The sequence below is a fragment of the Eriocheir sinensis genome, unplaced genomic scaffold, assembly GCF_024679095.1.
Source record: "Eriocheir sinensis breed Jianghai 21 unplaced genomic scaffold, ASM2467909v1 Scaffold161, whole genome shotgun sequence".
In the NCBI taxonomy this organism is placed as follows: Eukaryota; Metazoa; Arthropoda; class Malacostraca; order Decapoda; family Varunidae; genus Eriocheir; species Eriocheir sinensis.
The window spans coordinates 485,391-503,437 of NW_026110973.1; the positions used below are offsets into that span (position 1 = coordinate 485,391).

At 45.7% G+C, this 18,047-nt stretch overlaps 1 protein-coding gene across 1 annotated transcript in view; it reads left to right on the forward strand.

Moving 5' to 3' along the window:
* Nucleotides 1-15,607, forward strand: part of LOC126990395 (uncharacterized) — a 68,495-nt gene extending 52,888 nt beyond the window's left edge. Inside the window, exons 4-5 of the mRNA XM_050849016.1 lie at nt 14,758-14,877; nt 15,411-15,607. Coding sequence (XP_050704973.1) covers nt 14,758-14,877; nt 15,411-15,607 — 317 coding nt within the window. The remainder of the gene's footprint in view (nt 1-14,757; nt 14,878-15,410) is intronic.
* Nucleotides 15,608-18,047: the final 2,440 nt, after the last annotated feature.

The window sequence follows — 18,047 nt, forward strand, 5'->3', positions numbered from 1 at the left end:
TCAATGTAAGTGTATGTTATCTTGTACAAAATTTTAAGTGTGTGCTTGTCTGCACATGTGAAGAGGTTGCATATTAATATGTTGTTTGATCTGTGTTATGATGCCTGGTGTTCAAGTTCATTGTTTATAATGAACCGAGCCACCTTGGTGTTGATTAGTGCTAACTTATAAATGTTTGCGTGTGTGTGTAAGGATCCCACACCGTGTAACAGCATGCTAATGTTGGTCTCACAAGTGTGTTGTTCATCAGCGCTTATTTGTCTCTGGCCCTTAAGCCTGCGTCAAGTGAGAATCTATTACCCTGGGACACAGGCAAGTATCTAATGTCTAAGTTAAAAGAGTTTGCTTTCCCAGAAAACCCATTTATCCATCAGCCTGATAGGGTATCAGGACACCTCTCCTCCCGAAATTGATCTTTCTTTCGGCCACCTCTTTTAATTATTTTTTGGGACCAGGGAGTAGCGGGCTTTTTTTATTATTGTTTTTTTTTGTGCCCTTGAGCTGCCTTTTTGTTGTAAAAAGAAGATGAACAGGTGGTGTGCCATCTGCCTCGGCTGGGCCTATGAATTTTAGAGTAAAAGAGTCGACATTAAGATGGTACAGCAAGACACAGAAGCTAGAGGGAGTAGACTGGCATGCAGGAGACTGGGGGAGCAGGCTGATGTTTAAAGCAAGAACGAGAACCCCGCAGCTAAATGGCAGGAATAGGGAAGGGGGAAACCAGAACTGTAGCTGTAGGACAGGGGAGAAAGAATCAGTGGAACATCCAATAGTAGAATGCAGCAACCATGAGAGGCAGAGAGGGGAGTTATTAGTAGCACCAGGGAGGAGTGGGCTAAGAGGCTAGAGGAGGACAACGGGGCCATCGCACGGTACGTGTTGGATGGAGATGCAGTGCTGGGAAAAAAGGGCACAAATGCTTGAATAAGCGCACGGATAAGTAATGCCAGTTAAGTTATTTCAGCAACAAACTGAAAAGTAAAGTGTGATAGTGTATTGCAGTGAAGAAAAATTAAGCTACACAGCACAATTGAAAGGAAAAGTGTGGGAATAAACAGGAGAGACGCCCGAGGGGAGGAGGACAGGTCAAAAGAAGAAGAGGAAGAATGTTTGTTTACATATCCGCCTAAAAATGCGTTCCATTTACGGCGCGAAAACCCGGACCTGGGTCTGGGTTTATCCCCGAACCTGGTTCCGGGTTTTGTGTCAAATGGAAGATGCTATTAATTTACTCTCTCTCTCTCTCTCTCTCTCTCTCTCTCTCTCTCTCTCTCTCTCTCTCTCTCTCTCTGGTATATCAAAAAACGTGTTTACTTTTAACTATATCAGCAGTTTTACATAATAATTACTGTTTTTTTGAGCAGTCGTACATACACCCCGAGCAGTGATCTGCTCGGCACCGACGTCCACTGTCTTCTGACGGCTTCAGTCCGGCAGCAGGAATAATCCGGTGCCAAGGCTTCTCGAATCAGCACCGTTCCCACGGCAAGGAGCACCTCAGTAAGCGCCACCCAGCACCTACGTGGTATTAAACATCATGTGCGCGGCACTGCCATGGTGTTGCGACGTACAGTCACACATTCACATGATGAAACATTACCAATGGGAAATATACTTCTAGAAGCGATTTATAAAACTAGAAAAAAACAGTCTTATCTTAATAATCTTCTCTAGAAATACATAATATTGGATATTATTCAATTATCAATCATCTTTGTAACATACATAAGCATGTCTATTTTTATTTTTTTACAACAAAAGAGCCGGATCAAGGGCAACAAAAAGTGTATAAAAACAGCCTGCTACTTGCCGCTCACACAACAGAAAATAGTATAGAGTGGCCAAAAGAGAGGTCAATTTCGGGTGGAGAGGTTTCTTGATACACTTTTCTTGAAAGAGAAAAAGAGAAGAAAAAGAGTCATAGGCAAGGAAGCGTGCGCCAGCCAGCCAGCAGAGCGGCGTGTTGCCAGATGGTGAAATTCGGCACCACATTAACAAATCTGATGAAATTTCAGAGCTTCTGGTGAATAATAAATAAAGTTTGGAACCAGACAAAATCTGGTGAACTCTGGTGAAATTTCAGAGCTCCTGGTGAATAATAAATAAAATATGGTGAAAGTTCACGTTTCCTGAGTCAACAGTGAAAATATGGAAATGGGAAGTGAATGAGAGTTTGAAATTGGCACTTGCTGGCAGAGTGATCTTGATCTTGCTGCTCTCTGGTGGGAAAACAGTTAAGTTACAAACTCAAAACAAACAACGGTGGCTGACCGCTGGTGGACTGGTGCCTGGTGGCAGACTTTCTTTATATGTGCTATCTAGCAGTGCACCTACAGGTACGCAGCTATACTCATAGGGTTGTGTGTGAATATGAGGCTTGTGTCAGAACTGAACCAAACCTAACCTAAATAACTTTTCTTTAGATTTAAGAGCCATGGAGGGCGATGGGAAAAAGAATTTCCCTGGTTCACCAATGTGTTATCTGTGGGTTCTGATCTTGCTTTCTGCAAGTTATGCCGCAAGACTTTGCACACTCATCGATGAACTTTGGGGAAACATGAACAAGGAGCCCAGCACAGAAAAATTGTCAGTTTAGTGTCAGTTTCAAAAACAGTGAATTTTCCCAAAAAGTTGAAGCTGTCTCCAGTGTCTGATTATGTGAAAAGGGCAGAAATTGAGTTATCCCTTACGATGTGCTGTCACTGTTCCATCCAAACAATATATCACCTGGGTGAAGTCATCAAAAAGAATGACAAAGGGTCCACCCTGGGAAACATTCATCTTCACCGAACAAAGTGTACCACTCTCATAAGTTATGTCTTGTCCCCATTCCTTAAGGCTGAAGTGAAATATGATATTAATGGGAAAATATTTTCTTATTCTTGACGAAACTACTGACATTCCAGTGGAAAACTCCTAGCAATTTGTGTAAGATATTATAGTGAAAAGTCTGAAAAATTCATGACTGCATTTTTAGGACTGTACCCAGTAGTTCAGGCAACTGGAGTGGCCCTTTTCCAGGCAGTTAAAGACAGTCTCTCAGAGTATGGTCTGTCACTTTCTGATTGTATTGGTCTTGCCTGTGATGGAGCTGCTGTAATGGTTGGGGAAAACTACAGTGTCTGGTCGAGGATTAAAGAAGCGTCCCCGAAATGCATACTGAATAAATGTGTCTGCCACTCCTTGGCACTCAGTGTCCAAAAATCATTTGAAACCTTGCCTGCAAGCCCTGTATTTTTGCTTGTAGACATTCCTGGATGGTTTTCAAACAGTACACTTCGACGCCACACATATAAGCAGCTGTGTGAAGAAATGAATGATGAACAATATGAAGGAGAATGCAGTGACAAGAACACAGTTAATGTGCCATTTTTAAGCTGTGATACCAAATGGCTGATACAAGGACGCGTCATCAAGAGACTAATTGAAAATTGGAATGAACTTAAATGCTACTTCAGGTTGGCAATGCAAGAAGGGACACCAGAAGTGAGATACAGAGCAAGAATGATTCATTATATGCTTTCTGATGATATGAATTACCTCTTTCATTTTCTTTCCCCTCTTGTGTCAGAGTTTGAGAAAGTAAATACTTTTTTTTTTCAGTCAACTAATACAGATCCAGAAGCAATGTCAAAGGAGCTAGATATTCTTTAAAGAGGACTTAAGTCCAGAGTTTTCAACAAGCATGATGATAAGTTATCCATAACCATGAGTGATTTGGGAGCACACTTTATGAATGAGCTCACAAGCTGCTCCAGGGACAAGGAATCAAAAATGGCCTTTAATAATGTTGTCACAGGACAGAAAAAAATGCTGCCAATACTTTATTCGGGACCCGGTACCGGTACCGGGTGCCGAGTGAAATCATTACAAATCGGTACTGCTCAGTGCCGAGTGCATCGGTAATGGGCCGCGCTCAAAGTGTCGGAAGACTAACGGTACCATCGGTACCGTTTGGGTTCCAAGTGCCGGCGCTTATAGGGACACGCTCGCCCGCCATTCTTGGCTGTGTGGTGTTGGGCCCGGCTGTGCGAGTCGCTGCATGTCCGTCTTCCCGCCATTTTGTCCTGTCTTATGTTTCCATCCTCCCGTTCGGCTCCATTATTTTATTAACTTATCTATTAGATAATTTTTCAAGTCCGATTATTTTTTTAGTTTTGCTAATATATATATATATATATATATATATATATATATATATTTATATATATATATATATATATATATATATATATATATATATATATATACTGTTATCGTTATTAGGCTATGAGTCCATCCATAGTAACTATATATATGCTAATTTCTATCGAAAAATAAATATTTACTTCATTCAGTGGAGAGAGAGAGAGAGAGAGAGAGAGAGAGAGAGAGAGAGAGAAAATGTCCATATCACCGAGATATCCACTCAGTCTTACGCGTGTGAAGAAGAAATGAGGGACACCTTGAGCGACTGACTAGTATTGGACCCGGTACCGAAAACTGGTACCGGCACCGTATCGTATAGCTGGTACCTTTAGTACCGGTACTGCTACCGGTACCTGCCCACCCCTAACCACTGCCAGTCTCGCTAGTCGCGTGGCCGGGAGAGGACGTGCTGGTTGTCTGCCACACACACACACACACACCGGTGGGCGAGTGTCCGTCTTCCCTGACTCTCTTCTTCTTCGTTTTTTGGGGGGCTTGTTTTTCGCTGTTTTCTTCCATTTCGGGGTGATTTGGGGGCAAATTAATAATATTTTCTCCTTTTTTTTCCTTTTTCTGTCCATTTTTTTCATGACTTTCCTTCTTTTAATTCCATTCTTTTATTTTTTTTTCAATTTCTTTCCATTTTTGGGTTGACTTAATTTTAATTTATTTTAATATATTTCTGTCTTTTCCATTTTTAATGATTTAATTGCTTTAGATTTTGTTTCCTTTTGGGATGATTTCTTTCATATTTTTTTTCTCCGGGATTGTTCCTTTTTTTCTTCATTTGGTCTTTTGGGGGGCAGATGTATTACTTTTTTATCGACTTTTTGCAAAAAGTTTTTTATCTTTTCCTGTCCGTTTTTTTTCTTTTTTTTCAATTTTGAGGTTGATTTTTTTTACATTTCTTTTCATTTATTTCCTTTTTTGATCCCCTTTCTTTCAAGATTTATTTAATTTCTTTCTTTTTTTTCCAGGCATTGTTCTCTTACTTTTTTTTCCTTTTTTGGCATATTTCTGACTTTCTCTCTACTTTTTGCCCCCCCAAAAATACAACATTGCTTCCTGAGGGGGTATCGTCCTCCCTTTATGTCGACGACCTGGCTATCTGGTACTCGGTGTCTCGAATGTCTTCCGCAGAGCGAAGACTGCAACATGCCATCGACAGGATATCCAGATGGGAGGAGATGCATGGCTTCCGATTTTCATCTTCCAAGTCGGTTTTTATGCACTTCTGTCGCCAGAGAGGCCACCATCCAGACCCTGATGTCAGCATGTGCGGTTCACGTCTACCTGTCGTAAAAGAATACAGGTTTTGGGGACTTATCTTCGACAGGCGCCTCACTTGGCTCCCACACATAAAAGCCTTAAAGACTAAGTGCATGAGATCGCTCGATCTCTTTCGTGTCATGTCATGCATTTATTGGGGCGCTGACCGCACAATATTCTTACTCCTCTACCAGACACTCATCGAGTCGAGACTGTCATACGGCTGCAAAGTATACACATCTGCATCAACCGCCGTCTCCGCACACTTGACGCAGTCCAACACGCTGCAATCCGATTGTCAACAGGCGCATGTAGACCATCCCCCATATCAAGTCTTTTAGTTGACGCGGGAGTGCCACCCTTGGACTTACATAGAGACGGACTACTAATTAAGTACTGGTACAGACTACAACGCCAACCTAACAACCCTGCATACACAGTTGCCATATATACCAATTTATATACAATATACAGACACAAACCTTTCCTACCTCGCCCCTTTGGGTTCCGTGTCCTGAATACCATTGGGGACATCTCACTACCATACTTCCCAATAGCAGTATACCAGGTACCCCCCATCACACCGTTGGTATTTCCAAACACACGTTTCTGCCGATATTTTAACTTTTAACAAGGCAAGCATCTCGACGGCAACTGCTCGACAGCTTTTCCTGACCCACTCAGCTAGTCACGCCACCTCTGTACCAGTATACACGGACGGCTCCAAATCCGATGCTGGCGTTGGATATGGAGCTGTCTTTCCAGACTTTTCCCGTTCTGGAACTTTACCTGCTATTGCCTCAATTTTTTACCGCAGAGCTATCTGCAATTATTTTAGCAATTCGCGTCATTTTTTTATCAACCTGTTGATACTTACACAATATACTCTGACTCACAGGCAGCCCTGATTGCAATAGAAGATTTAGGAGCACCCGCCCTATCATTTTAGATATTTTTTAGCTGGTTAGTTTTAGCAAAACGGCGTGGGCATCAAGTGACCTTCTGCTGGGTACCTGCCCACGTCTCTGTGCGTGGTAATGAGGAGGACGATGGGGTGGCACGGGCCGCTGCTTCTCGTCCTCCCTCACAGTGCGCTCTTCCACTTCGGGATTTGCATCACACCGTGCGGTCTGCACTCAGGAGTGTGTGGTAGCGCAGGTGGGCGGCTGTAATTGCCACGACTAGGATGGGGGAAGTCACGACCAGGGCTGAGCGTCCCTAGTCGTATTCTCCTATTAGGAATCGTAAGAAGGAGACTGCTCTGACGCGCCTTAGAGTTGGTCATACTCGATACACACATGGATTCCTCGTATCCCGGGGAGTTCAGCCCTACTGTGATGACTGTTTGGTACCCCTGACTGTCCGGGACTTGCTGGTCGAGTGCCCTAGTCTGGGGGACCTGCGAGAGCGGTACCTCCCTCGGTGTCTGGGTGGATATGGGAGCTTATGTCTCTCTCTGGTGCTGGGGGAAAAGACACTCTCCCCGGGGCACGACGTGTATGGCTTCCTACAGGAGGCTGGCGTCCTCATCCTCCTGTAGGTTTTATTGACCTTTTATTCTTGTTGTTTAATCGTTTTCAAATTTTAACCTTCTTTTACAATTTAATTGATTATTTCACCCTGTTTTTAATTAAATACTCTTTGGTATAGTTTTAAAATATAGTTTATTTAATATTTTATTCGGCGCCACATAACCTTAAAGTTACGGCGCCAAGACAAACTTCCTAATATCATCATCATCGTCAGTGGATGCTATATTTATTTACTTAATTAAAAAGGCATTTGATGTTGTTAACCATAGACTGTTACTTAGGATGTTAGCTAGCAGTGGGGTTGAAGGCTGTTTGCTGGGTTGGCTGAGTGATTACATGGCTGGAAGGGAAATGGAAGTGGTTGTGCATGGTTGTGAGAGTTATTTAGTTGAGGATGGTAGCGATGTCCCACAGGGTTCAGTGACTGGTTCCTAGCTGTTTCTTATCTATATCAATCATGTTGTTTTTGATTTAAATTGTAAATTTTGTCTCTTTGCAGATGCCAAGTTATTTCAGTTCCCATCTTCATCTGCAAATATATATTAACCTATACTTCAATACAAGTAGATATTGGGGTATGAGTTTTTCAATTAGCAAAAGTGTCAAAATGAACTTTTGTAGAAATTTTCAATGTGCACCTGTTCTCTTGCAGTACTTAATTGGTGAGCAACCCATTTTAGATGTTGACAACTACAACGATCTTGGGGTCAGGATTGATTCTTTTCTCATGTTCCATCTTCATGTGAGAGAGATTGCAGGCAAAGCTAATGGCATAAGGAATAGTATTCTCAAGGGAACTATTTGTAGAACTCCAGCTCTTATATATGAATCGGTGGTCTAAATCTACCCCACGGTACATTTGCTGGGTCTAAACATGGTGCATGGAGGAGGAAAACTTTCCAGTTTGTACATTTTACATTACCTTCTGAAGGCTGCCATGTCATTAAAAATAGACATGGAACCCTCAAAATCACGTCAATCATCTCAGGTATAAAATTTTAGTTTATCGTTGCCTCCTCGATATTTTACGGACCTGGAAATTAAATTTCTCCAAAGCTGCCACTTCTAATGTTCCCATACACCAGGTTAACACTCGTATGTAATCGATTTTTAAAACATTACTGTCAGAGCAAAAACTAAAAATTAAGGTAGCCGACAACGCAATATAATGAATAACGCAAAAATACATCACATATTGGTGCCCAGTGATTATCGGATGAAAGAGAAAGCCGAAATAGAAAAAAAATGTAGGAACTGTCCGTTACGTGCCAAAAAATAAAAGCATTATTTTTTCACGAGGAAATTATGTGTGCATGCTTAAAAAAAAAAAAAAAAAACGAAGTTTGGAGTTTCGAAACTAATGTAGCAGCGGGATGCAAGTTTAGGACCGATTTACACTTGTCGAGTCTACGTACACCTGGCTCAAGGGGCTAAAAAATCATGGCAACCTGTAAGACATCTAAGTAAGTATTGGCCCAGAGAAGCTAAATTAAGTGTACTTATACAAAAAAAAAGCAATACCTTCTGCTGCTAAAATGGAATACGTCGAAACAATACAACGGATAACACAAACGATCTAGTTTTTCGGGTTACAATAACTTTTCATAAAAAGAAACGGTGTACAATGTTGTAATTTGTATTAATATAAAGTATTAATTGTCATCTTCAACATATCTGAGAATCAGGGCGAAATTCGAAAAAGAAACACATGTGGCAGTGCCAAAGTAACTTCACTCCATACAAATCAGAAATAAATAGGATACGTCAATGAAATAATTAGATAATTAGATAATTAAATCAAAAGTAATGTAGATAATTACAGAAGTAATGTAAAATGACGCTGTATACCGAAGTTATATTGACGAAAAAAGGCAGTGTTAATATTTTTAAGAGACTAGGTGTTGCCACTATGCACGGTTCCATTAGATCTAGCGGTTATGGCTGTAACGACATTAGGACCATTTGCTCCGTCCCGCGACAGACTTATCTTCCAAAAGTGGGACCTTTTCTCACTTGGGACTCACGTGACAATTTTTTTTTTTATAACGTGGGCTTAAGTAGTATCGAAAAAGCCTCACCTCCAGTCCGAGAACTAACAAGCCCGGGTGAGATGAGAACACTCTTAGGGGTCGCTACATCATGTGAGAAACTCGTGTTAACATAAGAACATAAGAACATCAGAACACAGGAGTCTACAAAAGGCCGGTAGGCCTGTACAAGGCAGCTCCTTTGACCCTAAGCTCCCGTGTATCTAACCCCACCTAATATAGCTGTCCATGAATTTATCTAGTCTATTTTTGAATGTGACAATTGTATTGGAGCTCACCATATGACTGCTAAGCCTATTCCACTCATCCACCACTCTGTTAGTAAACCAATTTGTAAACGAATGTTTGCCTATGTCCCTGTTGAATCTGAATTTATCCAGTTTAAACCCATTACTTCGTGTCCTACCCGGTTCTCTTACCAACAAAACCTTATGAATGTCTCCCTTATTAAAGCCCTTCATCCATTTATAAACCTCAATCATGTCTCCACGCACCCTTCGCCTTTCTAGAGAATGCAAGTTTAACTGTTCGAGTCTTCCCTCGTATGGCAAGTTTCTCAACCCCTGAATCATCTTAGTCATCCTCCTCTGCACCGATTCTAACATTTTGATATCCATTCTATAGTAAGGTGACCGCATAGTCAAGATGAGGTCTAACTAATGCTAAATATAGTTTGAAGAAGACTTCGGGGCTTCTGTTGCTCCTTGAAATAAATCCCAGTACCCTATTAGCTCGATTTCTAGCTTGAATGCATTGTGCCCTTGGACGGAGATCAGAGCTCACTAAGACCCCTAAATCCCTCTCGCACCCAGACCTACTTATGAGAGTTTCATTTAAGCAATAGTTATGTGAAGGGTTGTTCCTACCTACACTCAGAATACTGCACTTCCCTACATTGAACTCCATCTGCCATTTATCCGCCCAGTCATACAATCTGTTGAGTTCACCTTGGAGAATACTAGCGTCCTGATCCGACTCAATTACTCTACCGATCTTGGTATCATCTGCAAATTTACTAACATCACTACTAATTCCTGTATCTAAGTCATTGATATAAATAATAAACAAAAGTGGACCTAATACCGAACCCTGTGGGACCCCACTCGTAACACATCCCCAGTCAGATCTTTTACCATTGATTTGCACTCTTTGCTTCCTATTGCTAAGCCACGCCTTGACCCAGTTCAAAACTTTACCCTCTACTCCGTGAGCCTGTAATTTAAGCAACAGTCGTTGGTGAGGAACTTTGTCAAACGCTTTACTAAAATCAAGATAGATTACATCATAATTTTCATCTCTGTCAACCGCCTCAAATACTTTATTGTAGAAGGACAAGAGATTGGTGAGGCATGACCTACCTTTTGTGAACCCATGCTGCGAGTCGTGAATTAAACTATGCTTCTCTAAATGCTCCCGAATGTTCCTAGCTATTATGGACTCCAGCATCTTCCCTATAACCGATGTTAAGCTAATTGGGCGATAGTTTGAAGCAACTGACCTGTCCCCCTTTTTAAAAATCGGCGTCACATTAGCTACTTTCCATAGGCTCGGCACATAACCAGTATTCTATTTCTGCCGTGGTAGACGGTCACTGTTCTTCCCCTAAATCTATTAACAGTGGTGTCCCACAGGGTTCTGTCCTATCTCCCACTCTTTTTCTGTTGTTCATTGATGATCTTCTTTCCAAAACGAACTGTCCTATCCATTCCTACGCCGATGATTCCACTCTGCATTATTCAACTTCTTTTAATAGAAGACCCACCCTTCAGGAACTTAACGACTCAAGGCTGGAGGCTGCAGAACGCTTAGCCTCAGACCTTACTATTATTTCCGATTGGGGCAAGAAGAACCTGGTGTCCTTCAACGCCTCAAAAACACAGTTTCTCCACCTATCCACTCGACACAATCTTCCAAACAACTATCCCCTATTCTTTGACAACACCCAGCTATCACCTTCCTCAACACTAAACATCCTCGGTCTATCCTTAACTCAAAATCTCAACTGGAAACTTCATATATCATCTCTTACTAAATCAGCTTCCTCGAGGCTGGGCGTTCTGTACCGTCTCCGCCAGTTCTTCTCCCCTGCACAGTTGCTGTCCATATACAGGGGCCTTGTCCGCCCTCGTATGGAGTATGCATCTCATGTGTGGGGGGGCTCCACTCACACGGCTCTTCTGGACAGAGTGGAAGCTAAGGCTCTTCGTCTCATCAGCTCTCCTCCTCATACTGATAGTCTTCTACCTCTTAAATTCCGCCGCAATGTTGCCTCTCTTTCTATCTTCTATCGATATTTCCACGCTGACTGCTCTTCTGAACTTGCTAACTGCATGCCTCCCCCCCTCCCGCGGCCCCGCTGCACTCGACTTTCTACTCATGCTCATCCCTATACTGTCCAAACCCCTTATGCAAGAGTTAACCAGCATCTTCACTCTTTCATCCCTCACGCTGGTAAACTCTGGAACAATCTTCCTTCATCTGTATTTCCTCCTGCCTACGACTTGAACTCTTTCAAGAGGAGGGTATCAGGACACCTCTCCTCCCGAAACTGACCTATCTTTCGGCCACCTCTTTGGATTCTTTTAGGAGCAGTGAGTTGCGGGCTTTTTTTTTTATTAATGTTTACTTTTTTGTGCCCTTGAACTGTCTCCTTTGCTGTAAAAAAAAAAAAAAAAAAATTACCGACATCTTAAATATGTCGGTTAGTGGGTCACTGAGTACATCACCTAATTCCTTTAATACCCTCGGAAATATCCCGTCAGGACCTGGCGACTTGTTCTTCTTAAGCTTATCTATCTCATCCTGAACTACTTGCCTGGTAATGATTATATCCCTCAATTTATCGCCATCCCCGCCCTCGTACACCTGAACTCTTTCCGGAATAATCGTTCGATCCTCCTGTGTGAATACTGAAAGGAAGTAGTCGTTCAACAATGTGCTCATATTTTCGTAATTTTCTACTAGCTCCCCTGTGTTTGTTTTCAGCGGTCCAATTTTCTCCCGTGTTTTTGTTCTATACATCTGAAAGAAGCCCTTAGGATTACTTTTCGCCTCATTTGCTACTTTGATCTCATAGTTCCTTTTTGCTATCCTGGTGTTTTTCTTAACTAATCTAGATAGTTCGACGTACCGGCCCCTGATAAATTCCCTTCTTTAACCCAATCTCGTGTTTTAGTCCACGAGTCATCCACTTAGGATCATTGTTTTCTCTTCTAAGTGTTCGCTGTGGTATATGCTGACCTTGCCCCTCTACTATTACTCTAACTAAATTATTGTAATACATTTCTACCTTGTTCTCCTGGCTCTCCAATCCGCAGTTCTGGCCCTCATGAATCCCTAAATTATCCCAGTTTACCCCTTCAAGATGTCTTCGAAGCCCCTCGTAATTTGCTCTTCTAAAATCTGGCACTAACACTGGGTTTGGTTCGCGGGTTACCGCCAAGTCTAAGCTAAAACGAACCGTTCTGTGGTCACTATTTCCTAACTCTCCGCCCACCTCCAACTCACGTAGCAAGTTCCCATTATTGGTTAGGACTAAGTCTAATATGTTATCTCCTCTGGTAGGCTCAGTAACTACCTGCTTAAGGAAATTATCTTGTAGAACTTCAAGAAAGTCCTCGGCTTCCAGGTCACCCATTATGTCTTCCCCATCTATATTCCTATAATTAAAGTCCCCCATTACGCAGACATTTCTGCTCATACTCGCCCTGCCAATCTCCTGTAGTAATATACTCGTGTCCTGTCTGTTAAGGTTGGGTGGCCTGTATATAACTCCTAGAGTTAGTTTTTCTTTCCCTTTGTAAACGTCCACCCAAACTGATTCTGAATCCATGTTAGTTTTGACTGAATTGTTAACTAAACATTTAAGTGAGTCTTTAACATATAGCGCAACTCCACCTCCCTTTCTGCCCCTTCTGTCTTTGTGAAACATCTGATAACCCGTTATTTCAAATTCTGATCTAAAATTTCTATTAGCAGTGTCTATCCATGTCTCAGTGATCGCTATTATGTCAAAATTTTCTGAACAAGCTTCACCCCTTAGTAAGTCTATCTTGTTTCTGAGGCTCCTGCTGTTAGTATAGAAGATTCTTAGCCCGTCCTCTGTTACTCCCCAATAATTACTTCTAAGCTGCCTGGTTATATTATGAGCTAGATGCCCCTTCCCATTACTCCTCCCATTGCTCCCATTACTCCTCCCCCCCTCGCCTATACTAAAAAATCCCTCAGGGTACCAAGTGCTCGCTCAAGGGAGTCTGAGAGAGCCTCAACACCCTTGAACGTCAAGTGTATCCCGTCACGGGCGTAGAGGGCGTCGTTGCCAAAGAAGAGGTCCCAATTGTTGACGAACAGCCACCCATTGCGCCCGCAGTGCTCAGCAAGTCTGCTGTTCACTGCTATCGCCCTGGACAGCCATCCATCGCCAACGCCCCTCCTTGGCAGGACGCCACACAGTACTGGCGACCCACCAGCGTCACGTATCCTGCCTAACAATTCTCTAAAACGCCTGAGAAGGTCCTCGCTTGGCACACGAGAAACGTCGTTTCCGCCACAGCTGAGAAAGACAATGGGGTTCGATCCCTCGCTTGTTACTTAAGGAATCCCACCCCCACCCTCCGCCCCCCAAAATCGACGAAAACTAACCCGTCTGAGTTACGGTCTAAACCCAGCTCACGTTCCCTTTTTATGGGTGAACAATCCAACGCTTGGTGAATTCTGCTTCACAATGATAGGAAGAGCCGACATCGAAGGATCAAAAAGCGACGTCGCTATGAACGCTTGGCCGCCACAAGCCATTTATCCCTGTGGTAACTTTTCTGACACCTCTTGCTTAAAACTCATAAAGTCAAAAGGATCGATAGGCCCTGCTTTCGCAGTCCGTATTCGTACTGAAAATCAGGATCAAGCCAGCATTTGCCATTTTGCTCTACGCGAGGTTTCTGTCCACGCTGAGCTGGCCTTAGGACACCTGCGTTATCGTTTGACAGATGTACCGCCCCAGTCAAACTCCCCACCTGATAATGTCCTCGGAGCGGATCGCGGCGGGCGCGAACGCCCGGTCAGGCTAACGCAAGGCCGAAACCAAGCGCGCCCTCCCTTCCGCCGCTTTAGGCTAGAAACAGGAGGCAATCCCACGTGGGGAAGCTCCGATTCCGTCTCACCGAGTAAGTATTTCATTGTCGGCCGCACGGAGCAAGCCCCTGATGTGACGACCTCCCACTTATGCTACACCTCTGATGTCTCTCTACAAAATCAGACTAGAGTCAAGAGGCCCGTTCCCCTGCCTGTGGGTTCGCTAGATAGTAGATAGGGACAGTGGGAATCTCGTTAATCCATTCATGCGCGTCACTAATTAGATGACGAGGCATTTGGCTATTATATGACCACCATTATTAATAAAAGGGAGGGGCCCGTAGCCCCCTCCCCTTTCTTAAAGCCTCCCCACGTCATCCCATGCCTCGCCGTTTATTTAAACCACATACCACATACATCATCATAAATAGTAACAAAACATCAAAACATCACCAAAACATCACCAGCACTCACACCCCTCCACCACACATACACACCCACGAGGCAGGAGAACACGGGGAAGGTAGGGTGCCATTATTGGCTATGTACAACATTGTTTAGCACTTCCCATCTCTTTCAGATCTTATCACTTTACCTCTCCTTTAAGTTCCGTATCTCATCCATCACACTGCTTTCAATGTTTTGCACAGGGTGCGACCCTTCATGGCGCACCCCTTGCCACGGGTGCACCTGCCGTGTTCCTGTGTGCTTGGTAGATCCGGACCCCACCCTCGAGGGCCCGGACCACCGCGAGCTTCAGCGCGGCTTTGGTAAGTCCCAGCGCACTCCACGTGTTCACGGAGGCTGGGGCTACCACCCTCCGCCACGACAGAGTGAGCGAGCTGACTATGGGGGGGTACCCTGAGCACTCTTTCACTTTTTCCGTCACTGCCGCCACGTTATAGTGGGACACTTTTCGCTCGTGGGCCACCTGCAGGTCCGTGGCGGCGCTGTCTGCGACAACCTGCACGTCAATTACCCACGAGCGATTATCCCTCCAGCATACAATATCTGGGTATCTTAACCCTGCTGGAGTTGGGATGGGGTGCTCCTTTAGCACCTGATACCCAGACTGCTGGAGGGCCTGGACGGCGCCATCGAGAATGTTGTTGTGGCGTAGGGTTCTAGCCCCTGCAACGGCCGGGCACTGCTGTAATATGTGTCCGAGGGAATGAACCCTTCGGCCGAAGCAGAGGTCGCACATGACGTCGGGCTCCGGTCTGCCCCTAGCCGAACGGGGTTTCGTAGGCAGCAAGGCTCCTCTAAGCCTCACCACCTTCGAATAAATCCCGCCTTTCATCAGGGCAGATCCGTCCAGGAAGGCTGCGGATACCGGTGTTTGAGTGGCTCCTCGCAGCCCCCGACCGTCAACAGAACCATAAAGGTTCTCGGACCAGCGACTCCTCTCTTTTCTCTTCCTCCCTGATGGAGTGGAGGCGTCGTCGAGCGGACTTGCACCTTCTGCTACAGCCCTCACCGCAGGATCATGGGACTGCCTGAGGCGGGCTAGAAGGTCATGCTTTAATCGGGGGATGCGAGACTCGAGAGCTGTTACTCCGAGCCCGCCATCCACGCCGGCCGCATGAAAGGCCCCAGTGCTTTTGCTGGGGTTTGGCTGGGGCTCGTTGGAGTCGCCCCAGCTTAGCGATGAGCTGGCCCAACAGGTGGGACGGACCGCTCGCCCAGGCGGCGCCCACCCGTGAACCCAGGTACTTATAAAAGTCGCCTGGGCCTAAGGACCGAATATCCTCGCCTCCAGCATGGAGCCTTAATTTGTCTTGATACCAGGTTTTGTTCTTACCATCCGCCACTACCCCCACGGAGGCGCACTTTGAGGGCCCCACCTCGAGGCCCAAGGCAGCCGCGGCAGATGTCATCGCTCGCAGGCTTGCCTTTAAGCCTGTCCTGGTGGAGGCCAGTAACACCACGTCATCAGCAAAAACCAGGTAGCCGTGGGCGCGGCCACCCAGCTCTACTCCGACGTTCTGGGGTAGGGCGGACAGGGCCTGGTCCAATGTGAGGTTGAACAATAGGGGCGACAATGGGTCGCCCTGCATGACACCTCTACCAATTTCCACCCTGGTGTTCTCGTCCAGGTCTGTGGATGCCTTGGCATATACGTTGCCGATGTAGTTGGCAAATCGCTCCCCTAAGCCCCACCGCCTAGTGGCATTGACTATGGCGGGGTGGCCCACTGAGTCAAAGGCCTTCTTGAAATCAATGAAGGCCATGTACAGGGAGCGGGGGGTGCTCTTAGCCGCTTGAATCCCTTTTGACCCAGCGGTAGGGGAGCGTGTGTAGCAAGCCGCTGCGACAGCACCCTATGGAACGTCCTCGTCAGGATAAGTGCTATCGTCAGCGGCCTGTAGTCGGAGGCTGTCCGAGGTGCGTCCACCTTCGGGAGCAGCACGGTTCGGCCATGAACCCAACTCTCGGGGACGGAGCCCAGCATGATGGCTGAGTCCATTAGCCACAAAAGCTGGTCAGTGCTTAGGGCCCTCAGGTCGGACAGCGTCCTTCCGTCAGGCCCGGCTGCCGTGTCAGCCTTTGTGGCGGCGAAAGCCGCCATCACTTCCTATGGTTTCGCCGGGGCCATCATCAGATGACCAACACCCGGGTTCACCGGAGTTAGCTGCCCGGCAGAGCCGGGGCTAGGACGTTCAAAAACCTCCCGCCAGAACTGGACTGTTCCAGGAGGAAGGTCTCCAATACCGCCCCCGGGGCTGCGGCCGGCTAAGATGTCAGTTATAGCCCGACCTCGGTTCTTCTTGTAGGCCTCTTGGAACCGTGCATACTCCCGGCACCGTAACGTCCGGGTGGTCAGGACAGACCGCCCAGGTGGTAGCGACGGTCTTGGCCGACCAGTGCGCCTCCGACTGGCCGGTCCCAACGGCGCCCATTGTCGCAGTTGTTGCTGGAGGTCCTCCGGTGTAGTCGGGACCGCCACGCCGAGCAGTTGAGAGAGGCGCCCAACCTCCCTGGTGACCTTCAGCTCGGTCGTGGCTTCGCTGCACTCGGGCGGAGCAGGTGTGATGCTCGCGTCCGGGGAGGGAGCGGCGTGGGCTCCCCCCACTTCCCCAGGGTCCTCCATGGATGGCGGTGGAGTCCTTCCTGGGTTGGGGCTGTGCGGGAGCCGGTCACCAGTATCCCGGTCCCCGTCCGAGGGGTGCTGTAGAGGAGGCACACGTGGAGTCGCGAGCAGCCCCACTGCTGCTCGGACTTGGTGAGCAGATGAAAGCACCTCAATACTGAGGATCAGATGGAAGTTCCTCGTTATTCAGTTTACTCCCGACGCAGCGACATGACGGTTGATTCTATATTTGAAGGAGTTGATGGTATTCGCATTTACTACTTCTGAGGGAAGATTGTTCCAGTGGCGGATGACTCGGTTTGAAAAGAAACTCCTTCCAATGTCTGTGTTACATCGACTCGACTGAATGGGTAAACCGTTATTTCTAGTTCTTGAGTTGGTTTGCAGTTCAAAGAATTTGGAGTAATCGACGTTATTGAACTTTTTTAGATACTTGAAGACTTGAATCATATCCCCTCGTAGGCGTCTTTTCTCCAATGTAAAGAAATTGAGTCGCTTGAGTCGTTCCTCGTACGGTTGAGCCCTGAAGGTTGGAATCATCTTTGTGGCGCGTCGCTGAATCCTTTCCAGTAGAGCAATGTCCTTTCTGTAATTGGGAGACCAGAACTGCACTGCATACTCGAGGTGCGGTCTTACCATGGAATTATACAAGGATAGCATCAGGTCTGGTGTTTTACACTCGAAGTTCCTCGCTATGAACCCGAGCATAATGTTGGCCTTGTTGTATTCTTTTTTACAGTGATTCGCGTGTTTCAGGTCACTGCTGATAGTGACTCCAAGATCCTTTTCCTCCTGCATCGCTTGCAGAGGTCTCCCATTCATGATGTATGTATGGTTACTATTTTGGGA